Here is a 27,570-nt window from a genome sequence, read left to right on the forward strand (position 1 = left end):
TTCAAATTTCAACATTTGTATTTGTAATATCGACATTCACATATCGTTCAAATTTGTATGATTGTTATGTATGATTGTTTCAATAAAATTCCAATTGTTCCAACTTCCAACTCCAATATCGACTTCTACTCCATTTGTCAATTGTCATTCTCATTTTATTTTTTTATTCGATAGTACAAGACTACAACTACAACTCTACAATTAGTACTATACCGGAATAAAATTAAAAAAAAAAAAAAAATCGGCATTGAACCGGCGGTCCGAACCGGAACCGCCTGACCCTAGGCGGGCCGGTTCAGGTTCCATATTTTTGGGAACCGGAACCGGCGGCTCCGAACCAGGAACCGGCAGTTCACGAACCGTGGTGACGTCTATATGTATACTTGACAATGTGGGCTAGTTTGAAAAAGCTTATTAATATTAATATTTTTAAACTTTGTGAATAAGCTTATTAATATTTTGACACGCTCATGTATTTATTTATACATTCTGAGATTGGCATGACAAAATCCAAGACACTCAAATTAAACTAAAGAAAATCTAGTTTGTCGAATTACACTGATTAATAGATATATGAAATATGCACTAAATAAGAAGAAAATTATAACTGATAAAAGTTAAATATTAAGTCTTCTAACTGATGTAATGTCTCAAAAATATTTAATAAATATTTTGGAAAATATACTATCTTTGATTTTATTTTACAGTCTTAATGTTAATTACGCCTTCAGTTACATCTTTTTCTAGTCTAAGTCTAACAATTTGTATAAAATCTTTTTATTGTTGTTTCGTTATAATCAATATTAAAAATTAACCATAAAAGCTTACGTTTGGTTGAACAAGTTGTCCAAATTATTCATTTCATCTTAATTCAAATTGATATGGTATTTTTGATTAATAGAAGTGGTGTGGTGGCTGACCAAGTTATCCCACATTGAAAGAGAGGTAAATGATAGAGGACTTATGTTGTATAAATATAGGATAAATCCTACTTTCCCTAAATCTGAGTCAGGTATTTATTCGGGTATTCGGGTGTACCCGATCGGGTATCGGGTATACATTCTAAAAATTCACTACCCGATCCCGACCCTGACCCCGATTTTTGCGGGTATTGGGTACCCGATACCCGCCGGGTATCAGGTCGGGATTTGAAATACCCGTTACCTGCTACCCGTTTCGTCACCCCTAGTCTCTATTAAACTATAGAATCCAAATTTAATTATGGTCTTTCATTTATTGAGCGAGCGTCTTTAATTTGAGATGGCCTTCCTAAATGAGGTCCAATATCTGATAAGCCCACCACGGCCCAACAAAATCATCTCCCTAAAACCTTATTGAATTGACAATCGCCTAAAAAAAATCCCCATTTCCAAAACCCTAATTGAAGAATCGCCATGAGACCTCTCGACGAGAATGAGACGACCGCCGTCTTCAACAAGCTCCACAAATTCGTCGGCAACAACCTGAAGAACATCGTCCTCGAATCCCAGGCCCACGAGGGACCCGAGCCGAACCCCGGCCGCTACTGCTTCCGAATGCAGAAGAATCGCGTCTACTACGTCTCCGAATCGCTCGTGAAGCGCGCCACCAACATCAAGCGCGACAAGCTCGTCTCTCTGGGGACGCAGATCGGCAAATTCACCAAGGGCGGGAAGTTCCACCTGACGGTCCAGTGCCTGAACCTGCTCGCCGCCAACGCGAAGCACAAGGTATGGCTGAAGCCGACGGCGGAGATGAGCTTCCTGTACGGGAACAGCGTGCTGAAGGGCGGAGTCGGGAGGATTACGGAGAGCATTCAAGTTAATGACGGAGTGGTCGTTTTCTCAATGTCGGATGTGCCGCTGGGATTTGGGGATGCCGCTAAGAGCACCGTGGATTGCCGGAAGATGGACCCCAACGGGATCGTTGTGCATCGCCACGCCGATATTGGAGAGTATTTGAGGATGGAGGATGACCTTTAGTTCGGAATTAAGTGGAAATCATGGTGAATTACATGCTCGTTTGATCTAGTTTTTCTTAATCATGATATAATTTTGGGTAATCTAGTTTGTGTTGGTTCATATTTATCACAGTGTTCCCAATTGAAAATGTGTTGTATTTTCATTTTCTGATATCATTTCCTCTGATTATGTTTTGGTTATGAAGTTTTGTCCCTTATGTATTATTTGTCTCAATTTGTTAGGATTGTAACTTGTTATACTACACATAGGTGGCGTTCCGTTGTCACGACTAATAATCATGAGACTATCCATCTAAGATTAGGCTGTAGGATTATTTTAGTTTGAGTGGTGAGGCTATGACTAATTATCATGAGATTATCCATCTAGTATTAAGTTGAGGGTTTTAATTTTGTTTGTTAATTTGATTTTGGTGTTTGTAAAATACTAATGCAGCTGGCCGAGGTGATTGGCACAAGTAATGCCTCTCACCAAGTTAACAGTTGCACACATTAGAAATTTAATGGTACAACAACCAGCTCTTGTCTCCCAGAGTTCCTGTGGCAAGATAGAGAGTGCCATACATACATATCCCTTTCTCTTTATTTTCATTTTTGGTTTTCTTACTTTAGCATTTTCATAGGCTGATAAGTTTGATTCTAATACCATTGGTTTATTATCCACTGTTTTATCTCCCTTTTAAGTACTGTGTGTAAAGGAATTCAAAAGGAAAGGAAAGATGCATAGTTTAGATGACTCATAGTTTAGTGGATCAGTGAATTCATAAGCATAATTTGGATTTGTTGTTGTTGGTGGTGTTGTTTTAATTTGTTTGATTTTATTTTAGTCCCTTTCCAGTCAAGTGTTCAAATAGAAAAATTGATTTGACAATTTAGCTAATCAGCTTATTGAGCTATGTTATCTTCATCAGTTGGAAATTTTGCCTTTGGCTGGGCAAAATAAATCATACTGAAGTGAGTAAAAAGACTTCCTTGGAAATAAATCATCATCCTTGGGAAAATTTATCTACTCTACAAAAATGAGGTGTTAAAGAGTGCAAAATATCTACTTTTCTAACAAAGGGGGGGCACACCCTCATCCTATAAATGTGGTGTTTAAAAGAAAGTTTTGATGATTGCTTAATTGTTGATTGAATTTGGTTTGGGCTCGACTCTAACTCAGCCTATATTGTTTACAATATTTAAAATGGATCACAAATTTGGATTGTCATATTTCTTGGATCGTAAAATAGTTTTATACATAATAATATAGGACTGCTTCTTTTGGGCCAATAATATATAAAATTCATTCATGTATTTATAAAATAAAAAATGTATTGCGCATCCAGGGAATCGAACCCTGGTCAGTACCGTGGGAGGGTACTATGATACCACTACACCAGATGCGCTTCATAAGGTGTCTTATTCATTTCATTAAGTTTAAATGTATACTTTGACACATCAAAATCCAATTTTAATTTGTATGCCAAAATTGTTTTTAAATTGAATTGTCTTAATTTTTTGTTACTTTTGATACCAAGAAATTGGTTGGCAGTCACACGCATGCCCTGTAATTATTTGAAGATATCATAATCTAAAAATTATTTGCAGGCTTTGAACTTATACCAACTAATAAGATCGCAAATTATTTTATTTATGAAAAGGGAGAGTAGTTAAATTTGTATCCCCCTAATTTAATTCGCGCCCGAAGAGGTAATAAGATTTGAATTACTAAGAAATTTATTTTGAAATCAGAACTTGTTTTTTTGAATTTAAAAAGTACTAATTCTTGACATGATCGACTTTAGCGTTAAAGTTAATTAATTCCTCAATATAAAGATATAAGATCTAGTAACATTTTAAAAAATGACGTAAAGGATGATGCTAAACTTCACATTAAGACAAGGAATAAAGCTATGATTCTTAAAAATTGCGTATTCAAATTCTTATCGTATACTATTTGATACAAAAATAATACATCGATGAAAGTCATTATCTACGGATTTTGAGATGATTTCAAGAAATTACTATAATTATAAACATTATTTGTAGTGAAAAAATGGAATAAGTCCGTAATTCCAAAGCTTTACCTTTATTCTTTTATTCGACGATATTGATCTAAACCCATATTCTAAGGTATGGCATAACCCTAATATGTAATGACAACTTTTTGGCTTTGATATTCCGTTAATACCCAAATTATATTTAGATACTTTCTTTAATCGCCTTAATTAAATTAATGCATTTTAGAAAGTGCTCACTTTTTTGCATCCCAATTAGATTTTGGGAGCAAGTATTGGAGAATCCATTCAATTCATGGGAGGATTTTTAAAGTAAGAAATGACATGTAATTCTCATCATTTTATAGATCTTTATTTCTACTTTGTGAGAGAATTAGTTCGATTCGATTAGTTAAATAATATTGTCGTGATAATCGACTACTTGTAGTTAATCTCTTTAATATCTAGATCAAGAAAGACTAATATTCTCCACTCGTGGTTAATATTAATGTATTTATGCATTGTATTATACTAGTAAGTAATATATACATGCCGTCACCAACGATAGAACGAGAGCCGTGTTTATTTTGATTGTTCTAAAGGAAATTTATAAATAAATGTATAAACTTAATTTTCTTTTTATTTAGCAACAAAATCTTCTTTTGCCTCTTAATATTCTTAATTATCAGTCATTTTTAATGCTCACAAGCTAATCGAGGCGAGCGACACGCACAAACGGGATAGTAACATATCACTTTTCAATCACCATCGGTTATTTTTTCGTGTTACATTTTTTACTAGATATATAATTCTCCACGCTTCATCTATTTTTGTCCACGATTAATACGAAATACTATAGTTTTGAATCATATACAATGTACGACACGTTATATTTATACCCGTAATATTCTTCTATAAATTTGATCGAGACATATCAATGATTTTCTCTTGAAAAAAGTTCGAACTCGTACAATTTAAACAAATGACGATATGTTTTGTCTTTTTCATTGATTAACAAGTTTTGTGTGATCATATTGATTTGTGCTAAAATGCATAGTATAAAACTATAAATGTATAGGCTACAGCTAGCCCATTGGTTGTATAACTGAAAATGAACAAGGCTCTTGTTCTTAAAAGACTAAACATTTTAATTTTACTGTATTATATAGCCTTAATATTTAATACTCGCTCCGTTCTCTGGAAATAGAGATTTTTCTTAATATGAACTTGGTAATTTAACAAAGAAAGAAAAGTATAATTAAAATAGTATTAGTAGAAAATGAGACTCATATATTAGGGACAGTGATTTGTATAAGAAGTTTCTCAAAATAAATGTTGTCTGCTTTTAAGGGACGAGCAAAAATAACAAGTTTTGGGAATAAATGCAATATATTTATTGTCTAAATTATACCGCAAAAATTGTTGCATAAAATTATTCTTTGTAACATCTTCATTGTTGCATAAATTGTTGAATTCGTTCTTTCTTTGTAACATCTTCACATTAACCTAAACCAATCTTGAGGGATTCATTTGTGGTGTGTGTGTAAGAGAGAAAGAGAGAGTGGTCCATGAGATTCTGATAGAAGGATAAAAAACCAAAATCTTTATGTTGAAAAGGGCAGTGTTTGGTGTTGGTCGGCTAAGTTCTGGTCATTGCAATTGGACCATTTCTTAACGAGATAGACATTTTCCCAATTTGCTTCTACAATCAAAGTTTTGTTTTTAATTTTTTGGCTGAATAAAAGGCCAATGGGGAATGCTATGAAATTCTAAATTTTGTATCGCACGCCAAACACTATTTAGCAACCCAGTGGGATTTGAACTGTACAAATTGTTGACTTCATACATAATGAGTAGTATACGAAAGGGCTCTTCTATCTTTCTTTTATTTTTATTAAAAAATAAAAGATAAAAAAAACGATTATTTTTATTTGAGTTTAAGCAATAGTCTAAGATGAGAGTTATTGATATGGGCCTCATCTACTATAGACTCTAGTTTTACTTATCTAAGGAATTTACAATATCATTGTCATATATACTTATTTACCATGTCATAGGATATTTTTTTAATGTACATGTACAAATTATATACATGTACAAATTATATACATTTATCTTTTATATAAATTTATGGGTGGAGTCTTCCATAATCATTAACTAATCAGATTTACAAATATATCTTTTATTTACTTCCGTTCTTTTATTTCTCACGCGAAAATAATTAATTGACACTGCCTATTGATGCTCAACGGGAAAGTCCCTCAACGGAACCCCGGCTGATCATCGATCCCCGAATGCCAATCACCCAATAGGAGTAGCTCACTATCATCTGGTGCTTTAATCTCGAGACCAAGTTGATACGAGTCTCATCTTCTATAAGCCCTAGTTTTAGTTATATGAGGATTTACCATATCTTTCTCATATATGCATGGAGTTGTTCGGTTTGTAAGATTATATCTCATGATTAAATTTGTATTATGTTTGGTTCATGAGATTGTATCTCATGATCTCATGACTTAATCCTAGACGGATAGTCATATGATAATTAGTCATAGTCAACCCCCTCCTACTAAATAATATCACAACTTAATCCTAGATTATATCTTGCTACTATTTTATTTAGGAAACCGAACACCATTATTATACTATTTGCTTTACATTATTCCCGCAGGATATTTTTCACTCATCTACTTTTTTCTCTCATATTTTACTCTCTTTCCACTTAACTCTTAAAATATCAATTTCGTAAATTTTGTGTCCAAATGAAATGTCACGTCAATGCGAATTTCCATTGGTTATGAATTTCTTAAAATAAATAAAACTCTTGTTTGGAGGTAGAAGAATCAATATGAAGAGCTTGGGTCAAATCTATTACTAGTATAAAGGTAAGTTAACGTAGTTTCTCAATCAGAATCAAGAATCTCCCTTTGTTTCTGGTCCAAAAGAGCCAGACCATCAATCCTAAAGTTTTTGAAATTTGTTCATTTTTAGTGGACAAAAGTTACTATATTTCAATCACCCCATTCACACACTTGTGTGAAAAGACCTCCTATTTTCCCCCAAAAAACTTTTACATAGCTAACAAGATTCTCGAAAATTTTATGCAATTTCTTGGTTCAATGTTTCTATCAATGTACTCCCTATACAAATGTAAGAAAGAATATATTTATAATTACGTTAGGAAAAAATTAACCAAAATTCAATTGTCATAACCTATTGGGATACATAATATCCTAGAATTATGTGTATGGATGGACATAAATTGTAAATGATAGAACATGTTAACACGCGACAATATAGGGAGTATGATTTAATGTCAGGATGATTTTTTATAATAGATTTGAGGATATCTATATAGGGGTGCGTTAAAATGACAACACTCTTAAAATGACACTGTGACACCACGCTAGACAACAATATTATAAACACTAGACTGCAATATCCAATACACTAGACTGCAATCTATAGATTGCAGTCCAGCGTATTGGATATTGCAGGCGGGAAAAATTGCAGTCTAGCGTATTGGATATTGCAGTCCGCGAAAATTTACCCTTGAGCAATTTTTATGATTGCCACATGGCAGCTGATTATTCGTCCATGTGTACAAATGATTGGCTAGGATTGGTGGTATGGTGTTACCTTAAGAGGTGTTGTCATTTTAACACAAACCTATCTATATATCGTGATCATACATTTGTTTCACGTGTACTACTAACTAATTAGTCGTCTTGTTTATTTCACTGCCTCCATATTAAGGGGAATTTATTGCCTCCATATTAAGGGGAATTTATTGTGTAAATATATTTACTTACTTGAAGTGTGATCTTGATTATTAGTGTTACATACATACACACTACTATAGCATCATATGTCAATATTTTCTAAATATTAATGCAACTCAGACTTTGATTCCTTCAATTAATATTGTTTGATTCCTCTAGTCCATGATCTCTTGAAAGCAATACTATGATAAATTGTTTTCTTGCAAGATTTTGTGATGGCAGCCAGCTAAGATAAATGTGGATATCGTTTCGGGACAAAATCCCTTTAATTTGTTAAGGTACCACTTTGAAATACAACTACTATTAGTTATTTTCCATTACTCTTCTTTTTATATATACATGATATCATAAATTATTTTTTTTTGTGGGGATGAGGATTTCTAGAATTTGCAAAATATTCTCCCATATAGGGTGGGGTTGTGCATGGAGAGAATCGCATAAAGTCAGGATTCTACTCAATCCGAACGCATTCTTTATTTGAACAAATACAATGCCTTAAAAAAAATTCTATAATTAATAGTACTATACTAAATTTCAAAATTGATCTATTACATTTGCATAAAACACTTCTTGATCATACACATTAAGCATTGTGTTATATTTTGGTCCTAAATAATATATTTAGTTCCATATTTAATGATTTTGTTAAAAATTAATTGTCAACCACATTTTGACCTAATTGATAAGTTAAATACATGCAAAAACATACTTACTCCGTTCCTGAAAAGTACTCCTGAACTATTTCTTTTTTAATTCGTCCCTAAAAAATATGAACTTTCTAATTTTGGAAACTCATTTCTCTCTAATGAGGTGGGACTCATTCTCCACTAACAATATTTTAAAAACTTTTTCTTTCTATCTCTCTCTTGTTTTTTTTCAATTATGCATTAAAACTCGTGCTGAACCAAATGTTTATACTCTTTGAGGACGGAGGGAGTATTATCTAGGACCAAAAGCCAATACACTTAAAATTTGTAGTACTACCAAATAGATTTTTGTACAATTATACATGACTTAATTTTGGACTTTAAAACATGGTTGACAATTACTCCCTCCGTCCCCGATTAATTGTCACTCTTTGAGCGGACACGGGTTTAAGAAATGTAAAGAAAACTTGGTTGAAAAAGTTAGTGGAATATGAGATCTACTTTTTTATATTGGTTTTATAATAAAATGTAAGTGAAGTTAGTTAGTGGAATGTGAGACCTACTTATCATTTTTGGTAAAAATGAAGTGTGACAATTATTAAGGTACGGACCGAAATGGAAAAGAGTGACAATTAATCGGGGACGGAGGGAGTAATTTTTAACAAAATTTATGGATCAAAACATACTCCTATTTTAGGATCAAAAGCTGACACATATATGATCAAAGAATTTTTTTTATCAAATGTACGTAATCAATTTAACTTTAATCTTAAGACTATCATGGTAGATATGAGGCCCTTTAGAATCATAACTATATGTACAGGTTGCATACATATACAGATAAGAATGTATTAAAAAATTAACACATCCTTAGGTGTTTACAGAAACTAAGTTACCATAAAAATTTAAAATTCTACTACTATTGAGTAATTTTTATCCGCTGCTAAATTCCATATTTCGCAAGATTTTTGTAGTGAGAGCGCCACATTTAGCCAAAAATTGGAGGACAAGGGTGTATGAGTCTAAGATAACTCAAATGTTAAATTTGTCATAATTTCTTTGATTTAAATTATTTTTAAAATGTTATATATAATATACTAAATTAAAGATAATTTTATAAAGATTTTAACAAAATCCTAATTTTATATGTTTCGGCGAATTCTTTTTTGTACGAAAATTTGTATTTGTACAGATTCCTAATGTTCATTATACTACTAATTCAAATTAGATCAGTATACATGTCCTAAACTTATGTGTCCAATGATGCCCCTTCGCAAGAATTCGTATGCTGATTTTTGCTGATTTTGTAAATTTCATTCCTATATTCCAAATTCGATTGTAATAAGAGAGCGGTTGACCTCATACTGATCATATTAATTAAATCATCATCTTAGATAATAATAACCAAGAACTAATATAAGCTAGCATATGGTATGACAATCAAATAGTATAAAAATGACACACGTGACAATATTATCAAAATGATTCTAGTTTAATATTTTAGTGATATTTTAGTCATTTCAGCCACAATTAGTTTTAATATTTAACTTTTTTCATCGTATAAAATATCATATCATTATATAAATACTCTCTCTTTTCAAAAAATAACTCAATTTTTAAATTTCACAACTTTCTTACTTTAAATTATTTTTTTGAAAACACAACTAAAAATATATAATTTTATTAGAATTTTAACAAAATCATACTTACACTTGTTTATGTGAAGATATTTGCATAATCATTTAAAAATAGTTTTTGCAAAGAATTATGATGATACTTATATACTGTTACAATAATATTATACAACTATTGTGATAATATTGTACAATTAATTAGTATGATGAGAATGTATAACAAAGTATAATTATATTGATGTGATGATATTGTATAACAGTATGATACCTTGTGTGATGACAATATATAATCAATATGATGACATTGTACAACTCATGTGATAACTTTTCAAATATATTATTTGACAAAAACATTGTAAATTTTTATTGTGAATATATCGAATTAGGGTTCGTTATAATTTATCAAAGCTAAGGTACTTATGTGAGAAAATCGTAAATATGTATATTTATATTGTGTGTGAATGAAAGAGATATTGTCGGTGAATTAAACATTTATTATGTATGAAAGAAACTTATAGTACTATTGTCTATACATGTACATGCATACTGATATATCGATGTATATAGCTATATATACATCGACTCTAGCATTTAAAACATGAAAAAAAGGAAGAAAACTTGAAATTCCGGTAAAGATATATATCTGGAATATTTTATCTAAAATTTGCAAATATGACACTATAAAAATTCCAGCGGTCTACCGATCGATTTGTCTTTTGTCTTATGCTACACTTGCAACTTTTGAATATGACAATTCTTATTTATACTATTAAAAAAAAGGTGCTAGTCGCCCTAAAGGTACCAATTCTAATTCTCACATATACTAATATTTTTCTCAATTTAGATGATAAAATTTTAGCATATATGGGTTCCACAAGGTATCTATATCGACTTGACACCGTCCCATAATTGTTCTAAAAAATTAAATAGTAGTAGTACTATATTAAATAAATAAATAAACGCCTATACACACCCACGTGAACAAGATACATGCATGAAACATTAATTTGATTTATGATATTATGCTTTTCTTTGCTAAAGCTTAATCTTATTCTCTCAAATCTAATTAATACCCCCACGTGTCTAAAACTAATTAATCAAGTCTTTCAACTATTCACGTATACTATAGTTGTCTTATGACAGCTGTTATTTTTACTCCTCTCTAATTCACTGAATCAAATGTGTACACATAGAATAGAAAAGTAAAAAAAAATAGACTCGCCAATATTTATGCACGCTGTAGTAGAGACAAAAATAAAATAAAAATTGAAATAGACATATATGCCTTGTAGTATTACATCACGAAGCATCTAAATTCTAATACAGCTGCCCCTATATAAACTCATGCAAATTAACCATTTCCCACATCAAAACAAAATCCTCACTTTCACTTACATATTTGTTCCAATAATGTCCGGCGTTTGGGTGTTCAAGAATGGGGTGGTCCGGCTGGTGGAGAACGGCGGCAGCGACAGTCATCGCCGGAAAGTGATGGTCCACGTGGCATCGGGTGAGGCCATCACATCTTACTCGGTTCTTGAGAGAATCTTGTTTTCACTAGGGTGGGAGAGGTACTACGATGATCCGGAGCTGCTGCAGTTCCACAAGAGATCTACGGTGCACCTCATCTCTCTCCCCCGAGACTTCAACAAGTTCAAATCCATTCACATGTACGACATCGTTGTCAAGAATCGAAACGAGTTTGAAGTTAGAGACATGTGATGTCATGTCATCCTTCTTAATTAATTATGTATTATGATTTGTGTGTGTGTTAATAATTAAGTTGTTGAGTTTGTTGTGTTGGTAGTTTAATTAGAGAATTAGAGTTATTGTTTGTTTTGTACAAAAGGGTTGTCTACTAATTGCGTTGTTCAAGTTTGTAATGAATTGGTTGTGGGAGATGATTTATGTAAGGTATTCAATTGGCTCTGACCATTTGATGTCACATTTATTCCAACAATAATTTAATTTAGTATGAGAACTAGTTTATGTTTTTCATTTATTTCACATCCCATTAACTTGGAGGTTGGATTGTCAAGTTAGAATACTTCAATCCAAGTATAATCAAGAAGTTGGTCAATGCTCCAAGTCTTTTCGAAGACACAAGTGAGATTTTTTGGTTGTGTAAAAAATAGGTATCGACTTATTCTCTTCTAGGAAAACATATAGAATGGGAGAAACTGATTGAAGATTGAGTTACAAAGCAATCTTGAATTAATTATTTTTATTCCAATAAGTATTTCTCGTTGGAGCTAGCTAGCTAGCTAGGGATAAATGCCATAAATGGAAACTTGTCCTTAATTAGAAGTAAATATTCCAACTAATTAAGCGTACATTTTGGGTACGAGCAATCTCAGCCTCTAAAATCTCAACATCTGTCTTTTGTTGTTCAAGCTACTCATGTTGCATAAGAATTATTGGAGAGAGAGAGAGAGATAGAGAACAACCAATAAGCATACACCAAAATTTATGCTTAAGTTTTTGGTTTCAAGAAGATTCTGTTGATCCTTGATAGTTCCAATTCATAATGCAAATCCATATCCATCATGGGTAGAAGATTCAAATGAAAAAAATTAGTCTTGTTAATATTTCTTCCATAGCTATATTTGTGGAGTACAAATTTGAAACACGATAAAGTTGAGGCTCCAAATTAAGCTTTTTCCATATCTATAGCCAACCCTAGAAAAGTCCTATGAATTCAACCATAAAAAAGTGCTTCAAAGGCTGCATAGAACATATCTCCATAAGTTCAACTAGATTCCCAGATTCTGCCCAAAATTATATTCCAAATTCTAGTGCAAAAATGGCCTATGAATTCAAACAATGTATAGTATAGATTAAGCCATTGTGAAATTATATATGAAGACAAGAGGCTTATCAAATAATACCTCTAATATAGAGTTACTTGGACAGTAAACCCTTTTCAAAAGCCCACTCCTTTCCTGAATGGGCTTCTATGACATTTCACTCTCCTTCTACCAATCATTTGTATAGATAAAAAGTGGAGTACTTGACTTTATTAATAAATATATGTTGTACTATTTTTTAGATACCTGTACATATTGTTTTGTGATATTTCTGTCATATCCTATCCATGAGGTATGGGGCGAGAGACTTCTGTATTTACCCCTCTTCTTGCAAAAGGTTAAACCCCAACCCCTAGGGCCCCCCATATCTCGGCCCGACAGTATTGTCAGGGTTGTTCAGTCAGGGTACGCAGTGGCCCGTTAAGGTAGAGGGTCGTGACCCACTGTCCTGCCCCAAGTCCACCTCTCAAGGCCAAACACTTGTGTCTGAGAACCGAGGTGGAAGTAGTGGGAATCAATCCTTGGCCATTCTTGCAAATCTGCTCCTCCGGAACCAACTGCACTGCCCCTGCGGGCCAGTATCTACCCCTCTTGAGCTTGATTTTGACTGCTAACAGCTTTTGTCACACTCATGCCATGCATACATTTTTCCATTTGCATGAAACTTATTTCAATTATTTATTTCCTAGCTACTGCAATATTTATTGTCTTTTCATGCATGGCTGGAAGCATTGATCATTCACCCACTAGTTCTGGTACTCAGATTCGATCTCTACCCCCATCATCCAATTTATCTTTCTATAAAGACAGAGTGAGTACCCACAAACAAGAATCCCTAATTAAAGTGTGTGTGTGTGTGTGAGAGAGAGAGAGAGATGCATTAGAATAAGATGGGCTCTCATGTACTTTGCTCGAAATTCAATCTTTTTAGTAAGGATATAGTAATATATTAATCCATAAGTTGATGTTCTCATTCAGAATTTTTCGTACATAGATCCTTCTCCTATACATGTATTATATGTGAACACTTTTTTGGAAGAATATGATGTGCGAAGGTTCTTGAGAACCCAATAAGACAAAGATCAAATATATTATAATTTGTGTATGATTTATTTATTCACTATTGCAATACAATACAATTCCCAAACCCCAAAGAAAATATCATGCTTGCAACTTTTAGTTATTCAATTAAAGAAAGAACCTAGTTCTAACCCATATACACAAAAGAAAAAAGCAACAATATATTCAATCCATATATAGCTTATTCCCTAGCTTAAATACACAAAGTTTCTCCACCTATTTACACACATCTTTTCCCAAAAGAAAAAAAAAATCCACAATACATACATAATTAAACCTAAGAGACGCAATTACTTGCGTTGGAAAATTATAAAAAAATAACAACAATTTAGGACACAAGAAAATGTTCTTAGATTAAGGACAAATTAACTTGATATTTTGCTTTTTATACACTTCCATTTGCGTCCTCTAATTTTCACCAATAAAAAAGGACGTTTTTAAAGTGTTGGTGGCATATTTAGAAACACAAATTAGCATCCTCAATTGCATTCAAAATTCTCTTAACTATTTTTTTGTTGTTGTATTGTCACTATGGCAATACAATACAATACAATGGCCAAAGAAAGTATCATGCTTGCAACTTTTAGTTATTCAATAAAAGAAAGAACCTAGTTCTAATTAACCCATATACACAAAAGAAAAAAGCAACAATTTTAAATTCCATATATAGCTTATTCCCTAGCTTAAATACACAAAGTTTCTCCACCTATTTACACACATCTTTCCCAAAAGAAAAAAAAAATCCACAATACATGCATAATTAAACCTAAAACCCCTATATATATATCCCCACATTCAATAAATTCACCATCTTCTTCAATTGAGTATCATACAATATAGTGCTTGAATAATGTCCGGCGTTTGGGTGTTCAAGAACGGTGTCGTTCGATTGGTGGAAAACGCGGGAGAGTGCCACAGCAAGAAGATGCTAATACATGTGGCCTCAAATGAGGTGATGGCATCATATGCTGTGTTGGAGAGGAAATTGTTGCAGCTTGGATGGGAAAGGTACTATGATGATCCTAATCTGCTCCAATATCATAAGAGATCAACAGTCCATCTCATCTCTCTCCCCAAAGATTTCAACAAGTTCAAATCCATGCACATGTACGACATCGTTGTCAAGAATCGAAATGAGTTTGAAGTTAGAGATCTTTAGTGATAGTCATATGAGATGATCACCCAAGTTTAATTTCTAGGGTTTGTCTTTGTGTGTGTGTTTATTTTACTTTGTGTGTGTGTTTAATTAGGGATGATTGTCTCTTTATTGTATTATATCTTCTTGATTTGGGGTTGTGATGTAAGAAAAATGGAATAAGGGGTATGGAGATTGTAGTAATTTGACGTAGTGAACTTACAAGATTGTCTAGTTTGGAATTTTCAAGATAATTAAAGAGAGTGGTCTTTTTTATATATGCCATAGTACTCGTAAGTATTTAACAGAAGCGTTTCATCATTTTATGCACTCGTTTTAAAAAAATAATATAATAAATAGTTAAAGTGGAGAAAAAGTAAAATTAGAGAGAGAATAATGTTGAGACTTTTTCTTCACTTTAACTACTCCATTTATTATTGTGCAGAAAAATGCCTCTATTAAGGCAGAATGGAGAACGTATGCATTATTGTTGATATAAAGAATCGTGATTGGTTTTAAATAGTTTATATCTTTGAATTGTCGATTTTATGCTTGATTTAATATATATATATATAGACGGAAGAGAGATCGATCCTAACTCTTTCGATTCCACCAACTAATTAAGTAATTTTATAGAATATTGAGTAAATCCAGATTACTTTTCTAATTATTTTCTTTGTAGCATTAGTTACTACTAGTATCATTTACTAGATCTTTTCTTTGTAGTATTAATGATAGAGAACTAATAATAAGATATAGAAATACATACACTTATGTTGATAGAAGTAACACCATCAAACCGAATTTGTTGAGAAAGAGGATTTTAAAAATAATACTAGTAGTAATATAAAGTACTCCGGTCCTTCATCCCATCATGAGCGAATCACATCTTTCAGACACGAGATTTAAGAAATTGATATTTAAAAGGTTAAGTGGAGAGAGAGTAAAGTATGAGAGAGAAAAAAAAAATACTCTCTACGTCCACAAAAAATAGTCTCAATTATGGACGGCGTTGCTCTATGAAGAGGCATACAATCTGTTGAAAAAACGATTGAATTTAAATGAGAGTAATAGAAATTTCTATGCCATGTATAGATTTGAAATGCTGAAGATGTATAAATTAATTGTTCAGAAATATCAAATATAATGATATACATATGTAACATATACTTGATGGGCGGTGCACATGGGTGCTACCACATGCACATTAATAGGTGCCGTCGATGGAATGTAGGAGATGATTCCTAGTTTGCTTGTTTACTCTACTTTTATTTCTAGTTCTACTTATAGGAATTACAAATTCCAAACTTGGTTTATGATTCCGCACCTAAACCTTAACTGTCTGGAAAGACACTGATCGGTGTCTATGTCCCATTGAAAAGGCAGGACGGTAGATCCACTTTATATTGATCTTTAATTAAGTACTATAATACTTTAAGTATTACTTTCTTAATCTGGCAATAGGATTCTCGTTTTGTTGTTTTTGTACGTCTGTCAATAAAGATTTTTAACATATTCCACTAATTCATTTTACTCTGAGGTCTTGTGTTGGTGTTGGCTGAGTGACTTTTTCACTAGCCTTTTCTTGAGATCTTTAGATAAAAGTGTGCATCGTGAAGGTTAGTGTACGTGCTAGATTGGGCCTTACTATTCTTACATCTTTTGCTCTAAGCTTTTGTTTTTGCAGATTTTGTGTGGTGTAGTGTAGATATGTGTAGATATGTAACTTTCATCTGTATTTTTTATTTATGTTTGTTGTAATCAGTGTGATAGTCGTGTGACTAACCATCTCACGTAGATGTTTGTAAATCTTGCGAGACCGATCCTTGCATTAGTTATAAGAGCCTAACAACCAAAAATAACTAATACTACCAATTAGCATATATTAGTACAATATATTTCAATGATCATGTGACATTGTTTTGTTTTGGCAGATTCCTGCTTTAAACCCTCCCTCTTTGACAAAGATGCTTCCGAAAGGGTTGTTGATTTTCCCACCCTTAAAGACAATTAAAATATCCAACCAAATTTCTAAAACTAAAGAAAGGCTAAAGAAAAACATATTCTCCCTAAACCTAATGTGGAAGACAGCCCTATTTTTCCATACAAGTTAAGCTACTACAATATTTTTATAGACAGGAAAGAAAACTTTTATTTATTCTGTATCGAAGAATTCTATATAAAAGAATGGTCTATCATCTATGCTAGTATTTCCTTATGCTTGAAGAGAGGATTTCCAGCCCACCATGTTTTCTGGAATTAGGACTACAATTTTTCTGCCCCCCTAGTGTTCCTAGATCCTACTCCTTCCTACATAGGAGTGGGCAAAAATATCAAAAAAATGCCTACGTATTGTACCAAAAATTATAGAATTTTTAGTAATACCGTAATTTTTGGTAGGGTATGATATCATACTATAAGTTTTCGATACGGTAACGATATGAATTTTTTATACTGTGGTATATCGAAAATACGGTATATACTGATATTACCGGTATACCGAAAGTCGGAAATATATATCGAAATCAATACGTATCGAATTAACGATATATACTGTATATACCGATTAAAATAATAATATAATTTAATATTTTAGATTAATACCATAAATATATTCATTAATAATTTATTCATATATTTTTCAGTATAAAGTTGTGCAAAACGGTATAACGGTATATCGTGCCGAAGTTCGGTATACCGTACTATATGGCATATCGAAGTTCCGCATGATATACCAAAATATCGATACGGTAACCGTAGTGATACTACTCATATCGAAAGTTTGGTACACTGAAATTCTCGATACGGTAACAGTATGAAAATCTTTCATAGGGATATTTTTGGTACGTTATAGGGTATAAAATTTTCAATAAAAACAAAATAACTGCAACATCAAAGTATCCAATTTGCTTTGGCATTTCCAAGTTTCAAAATCCTACTTCATCCGTCCCTAATAATTTGTCATCATTTGACCAGGTATGAATTTTAAGAAATGTAATACAAGTGGGTTGAAAAAGTTAATGGAATGTGGTTCATACTTTTATATATTAATTTTATAATAAAATGTGAGTGACAATGAGTTAGTGGAATGTGAGTCCATTACCAAAAATAGTACTTAAAAGTGAAATGTGACATATTTTTAGGGACAGATAAAAATGGAAATAAATGACAAATTTTCAGCGACGGAAAGGAAAAAGTACAATATTTTAACTTTTTATTTTATTCAATATTGATTTTTCGGGCTTTACAAGTTTTCCTGATTTTTGGCAATTCTGTTTAGATTTTCAAAGTTCATATAATTCGATTTGAATTTTTTGGACAAAAGTTGAATGCTTAACAAAATAAATGTACAAATTCAGTTCAGTTTTAAGGTACTTTTCCGGGGGGGGGGGGGTGTCTTTAGTTTAGTCGTAGAGATTAAATAAGTCCCTGAGATCTAAAATTTTCATCAATAAAATCATCTATATCATTTCTTTTGTAAAACTGGAAAAAAAATGTTTGTCTATTTTACATTGAAAAAACAGATGAAGCAATAATATGGGAATCAAACAACATGACCCAAGGGAAGAGTTGTTGGCTGTTGGTACATGGAGAATCCTCTTTAACCACTATAATCGAGAAGAGACGAGTGAAGATGGAGGGCCGAGAATACTAACAGTTAAAACCCCCGCAGACAGAGAGGATGATGATGAGGACAAGGAAGAGGATAATTCCGAGCACAACCAACTTTATTTTCATGTTTTGGTACCACAACTTTCGCCGGAGTTGTGTCCCTCCTGTCTTGAACACTTGAGCCTGCAGTGACAACAAATCGGGCTCAGTTCTGTTTCATTTCATACAAACCCTTTTTCATACGCTAGGACTGAAAAAAGTTATGGGAATAATAATAGCTCTCAACTCACCGACTCGCGCAAGTCTTGAGCCTTGTCGTTGAGATCCGTTAGGTTTTGGCCTCTTTCTATAGTCTGCAAGATGCACAGAGGACAGTATGAACATGAACAACATATATACCGTATGAAAAATCAGCTCAATTGCACATGTTGAGATCACATAGATATGACACGTGTAGTGGATTGTTACTTGAAACGAAGAACGAGTTCAAAGCACTTGAAATGCAGAATTATATAAGATGAAAAGATACATTCTGTGTTAATGAACTCTTACTCTAATGATTAAATTTAATGTTAGAAATTCAGCATAGTAATTGAACTATAAGAGCAACCAAAAATCATACAGAGTTATCAAATTATGATCAAAAGCAAGATATACACACTGAAAAGAGCACGGTAGAAGAATTAAGCCTGCATTTAGCAAAAGCAGTAACGTAACCAGAAGCAAATAAGAGCGTAGTAGTATAATTTTTTAGTGCAGTCCATTTAGCCTACCTTGTCTATATTCTCCAGCATAATACTTTTGACTTCGGAAACTTGGGCTTTAACTTTCAATAGTTTCTCAATCTCATCAGCGTGATCAATGATATATTGCATGTGTTCTTTCATTAGAGGCCTGCAAGATTCTTCGAATTATACATATTTATCCAACGCTCATGTCAAAATACTAACATAAATCACGTTTTGTCATTTGGAAATGAGAAATTTACCCAAATTCTTTGTTGAGACTTTTTGCAACTGCTGTATCGGCTTTACCACCACCATATCTTTTCCTGAAATCAGCTTTAATGCGTTCCAAAAGTGCGATTGAGATCTGTTTTCCAACAGATTCTTTGGCAACGACACAGTAAGCTGCATGGGAGGTAAGCATCGCATCAAGCACTCTTTAAAAGGATAAAGCAAGCAAGAGACACTCAAGATAATTTCAGAAAACACACTTCAAGAGAAATTTCAATTTTCAAAGCTCAGTACAAAATTCTTATAACATCTATCTCTTGAATTTTAATACTATGTGCATATTTTTCCTCATTTATATTATTCGAAGAAGAGGGAAAGAAAACCAGTAAATAGCCTTTGAACGCGCAGCACCATGTTATCATGTTAGTTGGCCTACATATCATAAAATCCGATCAGCAGATATTTCCTCACAAAGTTCAATACTCTAGTCTAAACTCCACTGGCATCTTTAGATGCTGGAGAAAACAGGCCGATGTTTTCAGGCCAAAAATCAGGCATTGATTAGGGAACCGTCAAAATTTACAAAAACTTTCAAATTTCACTCACATAGACATCACTCCACCACATTATTGTGCATTAACCCAAACTTAATAAATAAGAACATAATGGTAACAGAGATCAGACACATCAGTGCTCTGCAAATTATCATATATGAACTCAACGATTTATAACTTGAACTTTTCACATTCAACATTCAACATTCAACAGCTCATACTAGATTCCCAAATAAAGTTTTGGAGCTTTGATGTGATTGAGTAATGAGCAGAAAGCAAGTAGTAATACAAGAACCAACAACTCAGAACCTCGTGATGTTAAAAGTCTGCAAGATTCAGCCAAAACGAGTTTCGGTTGAGCCATCACGACACTACTACTAACAGTTCAGATCATCCAAAATCCTATAAAGCGACTCGTATTAGCTTTATTATCAGTCATTAATGGCTGAAACACATTTCAATATTGAAGTATATTAGAGTGGGAGGCTAATCAAGATATATGCTATTCATATTTCATTCAACAATCAATTCATTCCCAAAAGATCATTTTATTTATACAAACAACTGCATCCACGCATACATACCAACCCCTTCCTCCTTATCTATACAAATTTAACTCCAATATGATCAAGCACAAATGATCTTTTGGTATTGCCCTAACTTTTCTCACCACCAATTTAAATTTTGATATGAATCGAAACTGAAACAATTCTATATCTATAAACTCACAATTTAAGCTGTTCAGGCAATTAAAAAGAAAAAAGAAAGCAAATGAAAAAATCAAGAAAGCAAGTTCTATGAATTGTCAACAACTTTCACCTGTCCAAAATCAAAACCTAAAATAGATCCAATACCCAATTCTCGAAAACCTGAAAAGGGTAGAAAAAATTTCCAAAATTGGCAAACGACCGAAATTTCATGATAGCTAAAACACAAGAAGTGGAAACTAAAGATTCCCACCTCAGATCCAAGAAAAATCAGCTCAAATTCAACTCTCATTCCCCCAAATTGTAAACCAAATCAACAAAATCAAATTACAGCATAAGCCCAAAAAATCAAAATAAGTTATTTACCGTATCCATCTTCAACTAAGAAGTTAAAAATGTGGTGATCACAGTTGTAGGTGAACTTGTTGTTGGTGGAAGAGAGACGCTGCAAGCACTGAGCTGCGATCGCCGGAAAATTGCCTGTGAACTCGGTGTACTCCACCAGCACCATCGTGCCACGCGCCACGAAGCTGTATATGAACGATTCTTGGCCCATGGATGAGACGATTCACCGATTTCCGCAGCAGAATTGAAATTGAATTGAACCCCGCGGCAGTCGAAAGTTTCTTTCTTTAACGTTAAACCGCCGCTTTTTGGTGGTGGGCTGTTTCCGATTGGCAGCTTCTGTTTTTGGTTACTTCCTTTCTTGCTTTCTTTTAATCTACTTTATAGCTTAATTACTACTTGTATTTATTTAATTTTCTCTTTTAATATAATCACTTGAAACACGAATTTGGTAAGTATGATTTGAAATAACTAATTTACTAACTTTTTTGAATCACCGAGTTAACACATTTGAAAGTTAATGAAATAAGAAAGGCCAAGTCTGGTTTCTAGAATGGTCTTGAAACATTTTTCAATAGCATTTCCTTCTGTTTTGAAAAAGTTTTTTTTAGATTGCTTCAAGATTGAGGAAAACGTGTTGCATTTATGAAGTTTCATTTTTTCATTTTATTTAATATATTTATTTATTAAAATGAGAGTCCGTGTAAGTAATTGTTTATTCATAAATTTTAGTCTCGCGTATCAACTTTAATCAAAATTTAAGCTCAAACGAATTCGGATAGATTATTGATGCAAAAATGTTTTTAGTTGTCAATTTCAAATTCAATTTAGAATAGTTTGATTGGAATATATGCTATTTATGAAAAATAGGAATTCTTTTGCTTTGCAATTAAGGAAGCTTATTGAAATTTATTCTTTAATTGGATGGAGAGTAGTGGGGAAATAATTAAATGCTCGGCCAATTAAGATTTTCGTCAATTAGAATTGCAGCAGGATTTTGTTGACTAGGATTTTGAGATATAGATTTTCTTTTCTTTTCTTTTTTAAGAAAAGACAGAGATTTTCTCATGACCATGAATCCTAACTCTGTGACCGTTATTTTATAGATAGGGACAGCGATATACATAGTCAAATCTTCAATCATATACTGCAGCCCTAAACTAATATAGTTTTATATTTTACTATAAAATAATATTAAACGGAGTATAAGTATGTACTACAGCTACTAGTAAAATTTTGTGAGTCATGTACTCAAAAAATAGTTTAAAATTTCAGTTTAGTGTAAATAATGGAAGTATAATTATTTTCCACATATACTTAAAAATAGAATTTAATTTTATGTAAATGGTAGAATATGATTCTATACTTATAACCTTTTTTTGTATATCGAATATTTGGATTACTTAAATTGTAATTTATGCAACTGAAATAATATAAAAAATTATTTTCAAGATTGGTGCAATTGTTGCCCCTTTGCAATGCGTGGACTAAACCTGATATACTGTACTTTGTTTAATTAGATCCACAAATTTTTGTTTAAATTTGTTCAAGATATTTTGATACTAGTATAAATGTGTTGCCACTATATATGTACCTTGATATTACTTGCTACTAGGAATAACAATTAATGTTGTGATGGATACAGATTTGTGGATGTAGGTAGATCCATTTCGTAGAATCATAGTCCTCCTAGAATAGGATCGAGCAAATCTGAACGGGATCTGGATTAGTATTTTTTATGACCCAATTCTGAATCGGATTTGGACCAACGGAAAAACTTTGAAAATTAAATCTAGATCTAGGAGGATCTTGCAAATAAGACTATTTTGAATTGATGTGAGATTTTGATTTTGTAATCTACATAAAATAATCCAAAGCCGAGACAAGTTTAGCCCTCACTGATCAAGTGGAAAATATCGCATTCCGTCCCATCCCAGCAAGACAAATTTGAGGGAGACTTGTTGCGAGCATCCTCTTTTGGCGGGACTCACACGAAGGGGTGAAGGAGGGAGAGTTGTCTCCTCGCCTCCACGGCTCCACCCACCCTACCCTACATTCATTTCATTCAAGATCAGTGGTGGATCCATGATTTGTCATTTGAGGTACGAGTCGCATAATAAATAATTACATAACACCTAAAAAAATAGAAAATAGCGGTAAAATAATATTTGAAATATTATTCAATTTTGAACTCGTGTATTTTAAAAAAAAATAAACCAAAAACTATAAGTAAAATCTAATTTATTTTTCTACGTGTCTTCATTTCCTCAAAGCGATGGGCTATATCATCATCAGAGACTTATAGAAACATTTCTTTCTCAATGAAAATCTCCAAACAATCATTCAAAGGTTGATCATCAATTCTATTTCGCAACTTATTATCCACAAACGTCATTCCAGAAAATATCTCTCTACACTTGCAGTAACAGCCGGAAGAATCAAAATCAACTTGATAAGCAAAAAAGACAAAGGGGTAAGTCACATCCCTCTTTATTTCGACAAGCTTCATTAAAAGAGAACTAAGATCTTGTAAATTCTGAAAGTTATGATCTCTTTTCATATCCTTCATAAATATATAAAGTTGACCATCAAGAGACCTCAAAGCTTGTATTCTGATTTATTTCCTTAGATGATTATTCCTTCAATATTCATAGCTATCTCTTGGTTTATTCTCTTTTATCTATCATTTGTTATTCTTTATCATAATATTGTTATCTACTTAACTCAAATAATATCATTATATTAAATTACGTGGCAAAAGAAGTTGATCACTTGCGACTGCGACGAGACGAAAAGTTCATTCTATATTCATCTATAAATATCCCATTAATCACCTAATTTTTTTTTCACACAAAAAGTTTTCTCTCACTCAAATTTCTCTCTAAAGTTTTATTCTCATAATAAAAACTCTAAACTTTTTACTATTATTATGTAATTTTTCAGAACTTTTTACTACTAGTATTTTTAGGATTTTTAACTATGTACTCCATTTGTTTTATATTGGATGTATCATTTTTCTTTTTAATTTATCTTAATAAAAAATGTCAAAAAAATTTTCTAAAATTTCTTACACATTAATATATAAAATATATTTTCTCTCCGCACTTAATACACAAATACAAGTTCTTCTAAAATTATATGTCCATACACTCTAATTTTGTTAATGAATGAACCGGTTAAAAAATTCTTTATGAGAATCTATAACCTTGTTCTATAATTTGATTATATATAATGCGAATAATCCGCATGGATATTTTACATGGAATATAAATAATAAATTTACCCGCCCTAATTTTGAACTGGACGATCTATTGCTCAATAATCGCGGTAGCTTTTCGATTACCACAGCTTTAAACCCCTAAAAATCACCTCCAAATCAATTTTCAAATCCAAATCACATTCAATTTTCATCATTGTACCGGTAGATTTTCAGATGGAACATCCGGAATCTATTCCTCATCCACCTCCTCCCTCCGAGGTATGGACTAATAAACCTTACAATCTTCTTCATTACTTCATTCATTTACTTGTTTCTTTTAGTTTGTAATATTTGCCCTTAATTTTTCACAAAATAAGAGAATGTAACGCCAGTTAATCTAAATATTAGTGTAACAGTTCCAATTCTATGTTTTTTTTATGGATTTGAGATAGTTTTTGAGTTAAAATATTTGAATTTGGTTATTTCAGACATTGGGTGAATCGAGGCAGGAGCTTGGCAGCAGAATACAGAATCTTAAACAGGTTTTCTACGCACTATTTTTCGGGGATCATATTTAAAAAATTAAATAGCCCAACTTGAGTTGGTATTTGGAATCTATCCTAATCTAAAGTGACAGTTTGGTGAAAAGACAATTTTATCCTTCTTGGAGGGAATATATAAAGCTATTTTGTTTACTCTTTTTGGTCATTTTAAGAAATGACCACCATAAAATAGAAAAGAGGCCGATATTATTGGACCAAAAATCTATACAATCAAGAGGGACAGACGAGAGAGAAAGGTGAGAAGAAAAAAATGAAGAGGAAGGAGAATGAGAGAAATGCCGGTGGCGCCGGTTAGGTGGTTGTGCAGAACCACCAAAATACTCCGGGGCACACTACAGCGAGGGCGGCGAAGCGGGGCAGATGAATTGGCGAGGCTGTGCAGAAGAAGTGTCTGCGATTCAGAATGGAGGTCGGCGGGGCAGTGGCGGCAAGGCGACGACTGGCTACGAGAAACAATGAGAGAGAAGGGAGAGAATAAGAAAAAGAAGAGGAAGGAGAAAGAGGCACCGGCGCCGGCTAGGGGGTTGTCAAGTCCCTCTTCTTCCTCTCCGTCTCCCTATCAATGCAGCGGCAACAAGGTGGGGCGTGAAACCGAGAGAGATGTGACACAATGGCGAGAAGAAGGAAAGGAGAGAGACGAAGGAAAAAAAGAAAAAGCAGCGGTCAGTGGTGGGCGGCGCCGGCTGGCCGAGGTGGGTGGGATAGGTGAAGCAAGCAGGCGTGAGGTAGGGCGGAAGACGCTGAGATGCAGGGCGGTGAAGCGGTGGTAATAGCAGCTCCGATTGGGAAGAGATAGAGAGAGAGAAATGCCGTATGTTTGAGAAGTAGGTTTGATCAATTATTAATTTATGGAGATATAATGTCTGGGCTTTGTTTTGGGCTGTTTAATGTATAGTGATATTATAATTTTACATTTGTTGATATTAAATTTATTAGCTATCGATTTGTAATTATAGGAGGAGTTGAATATTCATGACATAAGATTGTAATTGATTCCCAATTAATTTTAGAAATTAATTATAGCAACGTCTATATCCCCTATTATATTTAATTACATAAGTTATACTATCACTAATTGTATAAAAATAATTTATATATAATTTTAAAATAAAAATATTTTGAAATATTAAATTCTTAATATACACTAACCATTTAAATTATGCTTCCTTCGTGAGAAGAGAGTTGAATTGTATTCCTTTGTAATGAAAAATTAATTTGTTAAAAAATTATTATAATAAATACTTATATGTGATTATGCTTTTACCAATCTTTTTGATATATTCATATAATTTATTATTTCACAAATGTTGTTGTGGTTACTTTAATATTTTAATTACAATAAAATTTAAAATAGATTCATGTAAACAAACCAAATTAATCAACAATTTTTATTCCTTTCGAATTGTGCCAAAGCAGTTGAGTACTACTATAATTTCAACCTTAAAGGTGTATTTTTATTTTATTGATTTGTAAATCAACTTGTGGTATAATTAAATTGTTGTAATGGATATTTGTAGATATAATTATTTGTACGATAAAATTATTAATCGTATTTGTAGTACATTTCTTTTTTTATGAATTGTATATATAATGATAATTACAAGGTTAGGTAATCATATTTTGGAGGGTCAAATATTGGGTGACCATAAAATTGGCCATAAAGTGTTGATTCCTCAAATGTCTTTAATACCATCTGATTCAAAGTTGCTAACTTGCTATTTAGATTCCAACGACGACAATTTCCTTTAGCTATGTCGTATGCAATGACCATTAACAAAAATTAAGGTCAGTTTCTCTCTCATGTTGGACTCATTTTCCACTAAAACATTTTTCTTTCTATCTCTCTTCTTTACCAAATTTGCATTAAAGTTTATGTCATTTCAAAAAAATTTATTTTTAGGGGACGGAGGGAGTATATGATAAATGTATGTGACATATAAATGTTATGACAATATAAGTTTAATACTATTAATTTATATTTTTAAAAATAAATATATTGAGATGAACGGATGATAATTTGGTGTCATGTAGGATAATAATAATAATAATAATAATAATAATAATAATAATAATAATAATAATAATAATAATAATAATAATAATAATAATAATAATAATATACTCTCTCCGTCATTGAATAGAAGTCTCATTTCTTCCAGGAAACGAATTTTTATTTAATATTACGACACTCATGTTAGATTCTATTAAAATTGTATAAAATCATATGCTGAATATGAAAGGGTTCATTTACAGTATCTTGAGAGAAATACAAATTTCTTTTTGTTGTTGTTTATAATGTTATGTATATTCTTTATAATTACTTTATATTCTTATTTGTAAATATGTTTTTATATTATTTATTCTATATTCTTTATTTTAATATATTTAGCTGTAATTATATCTTCATTACTTGAAAATCTTTTGTCTCGTGCATAGCACGAGTGTTAATTGTATAAAATTGTTTATTGAATTTGAAATATTTGATTTAGGAATAAGTGAATTATTGATTTAGAGTGGGACAAGATAGGCATATACTCCCTCCGTCCACAAACGATAGATCTATTGTTGTTCGGCACGGGTTTTAATGTAGAATTAGTAAAGTAAGAGAGAGAG

The 27,570-nt window shown here is 32.3% G+C and overlaps 4 protein-coding genes and 1 non-coding gene across 6 annotated transcripts; 3 read left to right on the forward strand and 2 right to left on the reverse strand.

The window, feature by feature from the left end:
- The first annotated feature begins 1,344 nt into the window (after nucleotides 1-1,344).
- On the forward strand, nucleotides 1,345-2,164 carry LOC148927188 (RNA binding protein). Its single transcript, XM_089070281.1, has one exon. It carries the CDS (start codon nucleotides 1,395-1,397, stop codon nucleotides 1,959-1,961), a length of 567 nt encoding a protein of 188 aa, XP_088926407.1. The 5' UTR covers nucleotides 1,345-1,394; the 3' UTR covers nucleotides 1,962-2,164.
- Nucleotides 2,165-3,274: 1,110 nt separating this feature from the next.
- TRNAG-CCC (transfer RNA glycine (anticodon CCC)) lies at nucleotides 3,275-3,345 on the reverse strand. Its single transcript has one exon. It is a non-coding gene; the product is annotated as a tRNA-Gly (tRNA).
- Nucleotides 3,346-11,352: 8,007 nt separating this feature from the next.
- On the forward strand, nucleotides 11,353-11,944 carry LOC125196911 (flowering-promoting factor 1-like). The gene has a single exon (XM_048095575.2). The coding sequence runs from the start codon at nucleotides 11,410-11,412 to the stop codon at nucleotides 11,719-11,721; it is 312 nt and encodes a 103-aa protein (XP_047951532.1). The 5' UTR covers nucleotides 11,353-11,409; the 3' UTR covers nucleotides 11,722-11,944.
- A 2,665-nt stretch (nucleotides 11,945-14,609) lies between these two features.
- LOC125193575 (flowering-promoting factor 1-like protein 3) lies at nucleotides 14,610-15,299 on the forward strand. Its single transcript, XM_048091400.2, has one exon. The coding sequence runs from the start codon at nucleotides 14,737-14,739 to the stop codon at nucleotides 15,043-15,045; it is 309 nt and encodes a 102-aa protein (XP_047947357.1). The 5' UTR covers nucleotides 14,610-14,736; the 3' UTR covers nucleotides 15,046-15,299.
- Nucleotides 15,300-18,463: 3,164 nt separating this feature from the next.
- Nucleotides 18,464-21,727, reverse strand: VAMP724 (vesicle-associated membrane protein 724). Of its 2 annotated transcripts, XM_048089408.2 has the most exons (6): nucleotides 21,217-21,727; nucleotides 20,963-21,012; nucleotides 19,622-19,763; nucleotides 19,407-19,537; nucleotides 18,924-18,986; nucleotides 18,464-18,816 (listed from the first exon to the last, which is right to left on the reverse strand). In XM_048089408.2, the coding sequence occupies exons 1-6, from the start codon at nucleotides 21,404-21,406 to the stop codon at nucleotides 18,673-18,675; spliced, it is 720 nt and encodes a 239-aa protein (XP_047945365.1). In that variant the 5' UTR covers nucleotides 21,407-21,727; the 3' UTR covers nucleotides 18,464-18,672. The 2 variants fall into 2 exon arrangements, with proteins under 2 accessions (XP_047945365.1, XP_047945366.1); XM_048089409.2 differs by lacking the exon at nucleotides 20,963-21,012 and having other exon boundaries at nucleotides 19,407-19,527; nucleotides 21,217-21,685.
- Between the last annotated feature and the right edge of the window lie 5,843 nt (nucleotides 21,728-27,570).

The sequence above is a fragment of the Salvia hispanica genome, chromosome 4, assembly GCF_029641045.1.
Source record: "Salvia hispanica isolate PSC_SH4W2 chromosome 4, Shi_PSC_v1, whole genome shotgun sequence".
Lineage (NCBI taxonomy): Eukaryota > Viridiplantae > Streptophyta > Magnoliopsida > Lamiales > Lamiaceae > Salvia > Salvia hispanica.

Bases quoted from the DNA above. Each gene is read 5' to 3' on its own strand.
- LOC125193575 (XM_048091400.2), top strand. From the start codon at position 14,737: ATGTCCGGCGTTTGGGTGTTCAAGAACGGTGTCGTTCGATTGGTGGAA.
- LOC125196911 (XM_048095575.2), top strand. From the start codon at position 11,410: ATGTCCGGCGTTTGGGTGTTCAAGAATGGGGTGGTCCGGCTGGTGGAG.
- VAMP724 (XM_048089408.2), bottom strand. From the start codon at position 21,406: ATGGGCCAAGAATCGTTCATATACAGCTTCGTGGCGCGTGGCACGATG. The intron at 21,013-21,216 runs GTAAATAACTTA...TACCCTTTTCAG, and splicing joins CTTAGTTGAAGATGGATACG to GTTTTCGAGAATTGGGTATT. The intron at 19,764-20,962 runs GTGAAAGTTGTT...CCTCCCATGCAG, and splicing joins TAGGTTTTGATTTTGGACAG to CTTACTGTGTCGTTGCCAAA.
- LOC148927188 (XM_089070281.1), top strand. From the start codon at position 1,395: ATGAGACCTCTCGACGAGAATGAGACGACCGCCGTCTTCAACAAGCTC.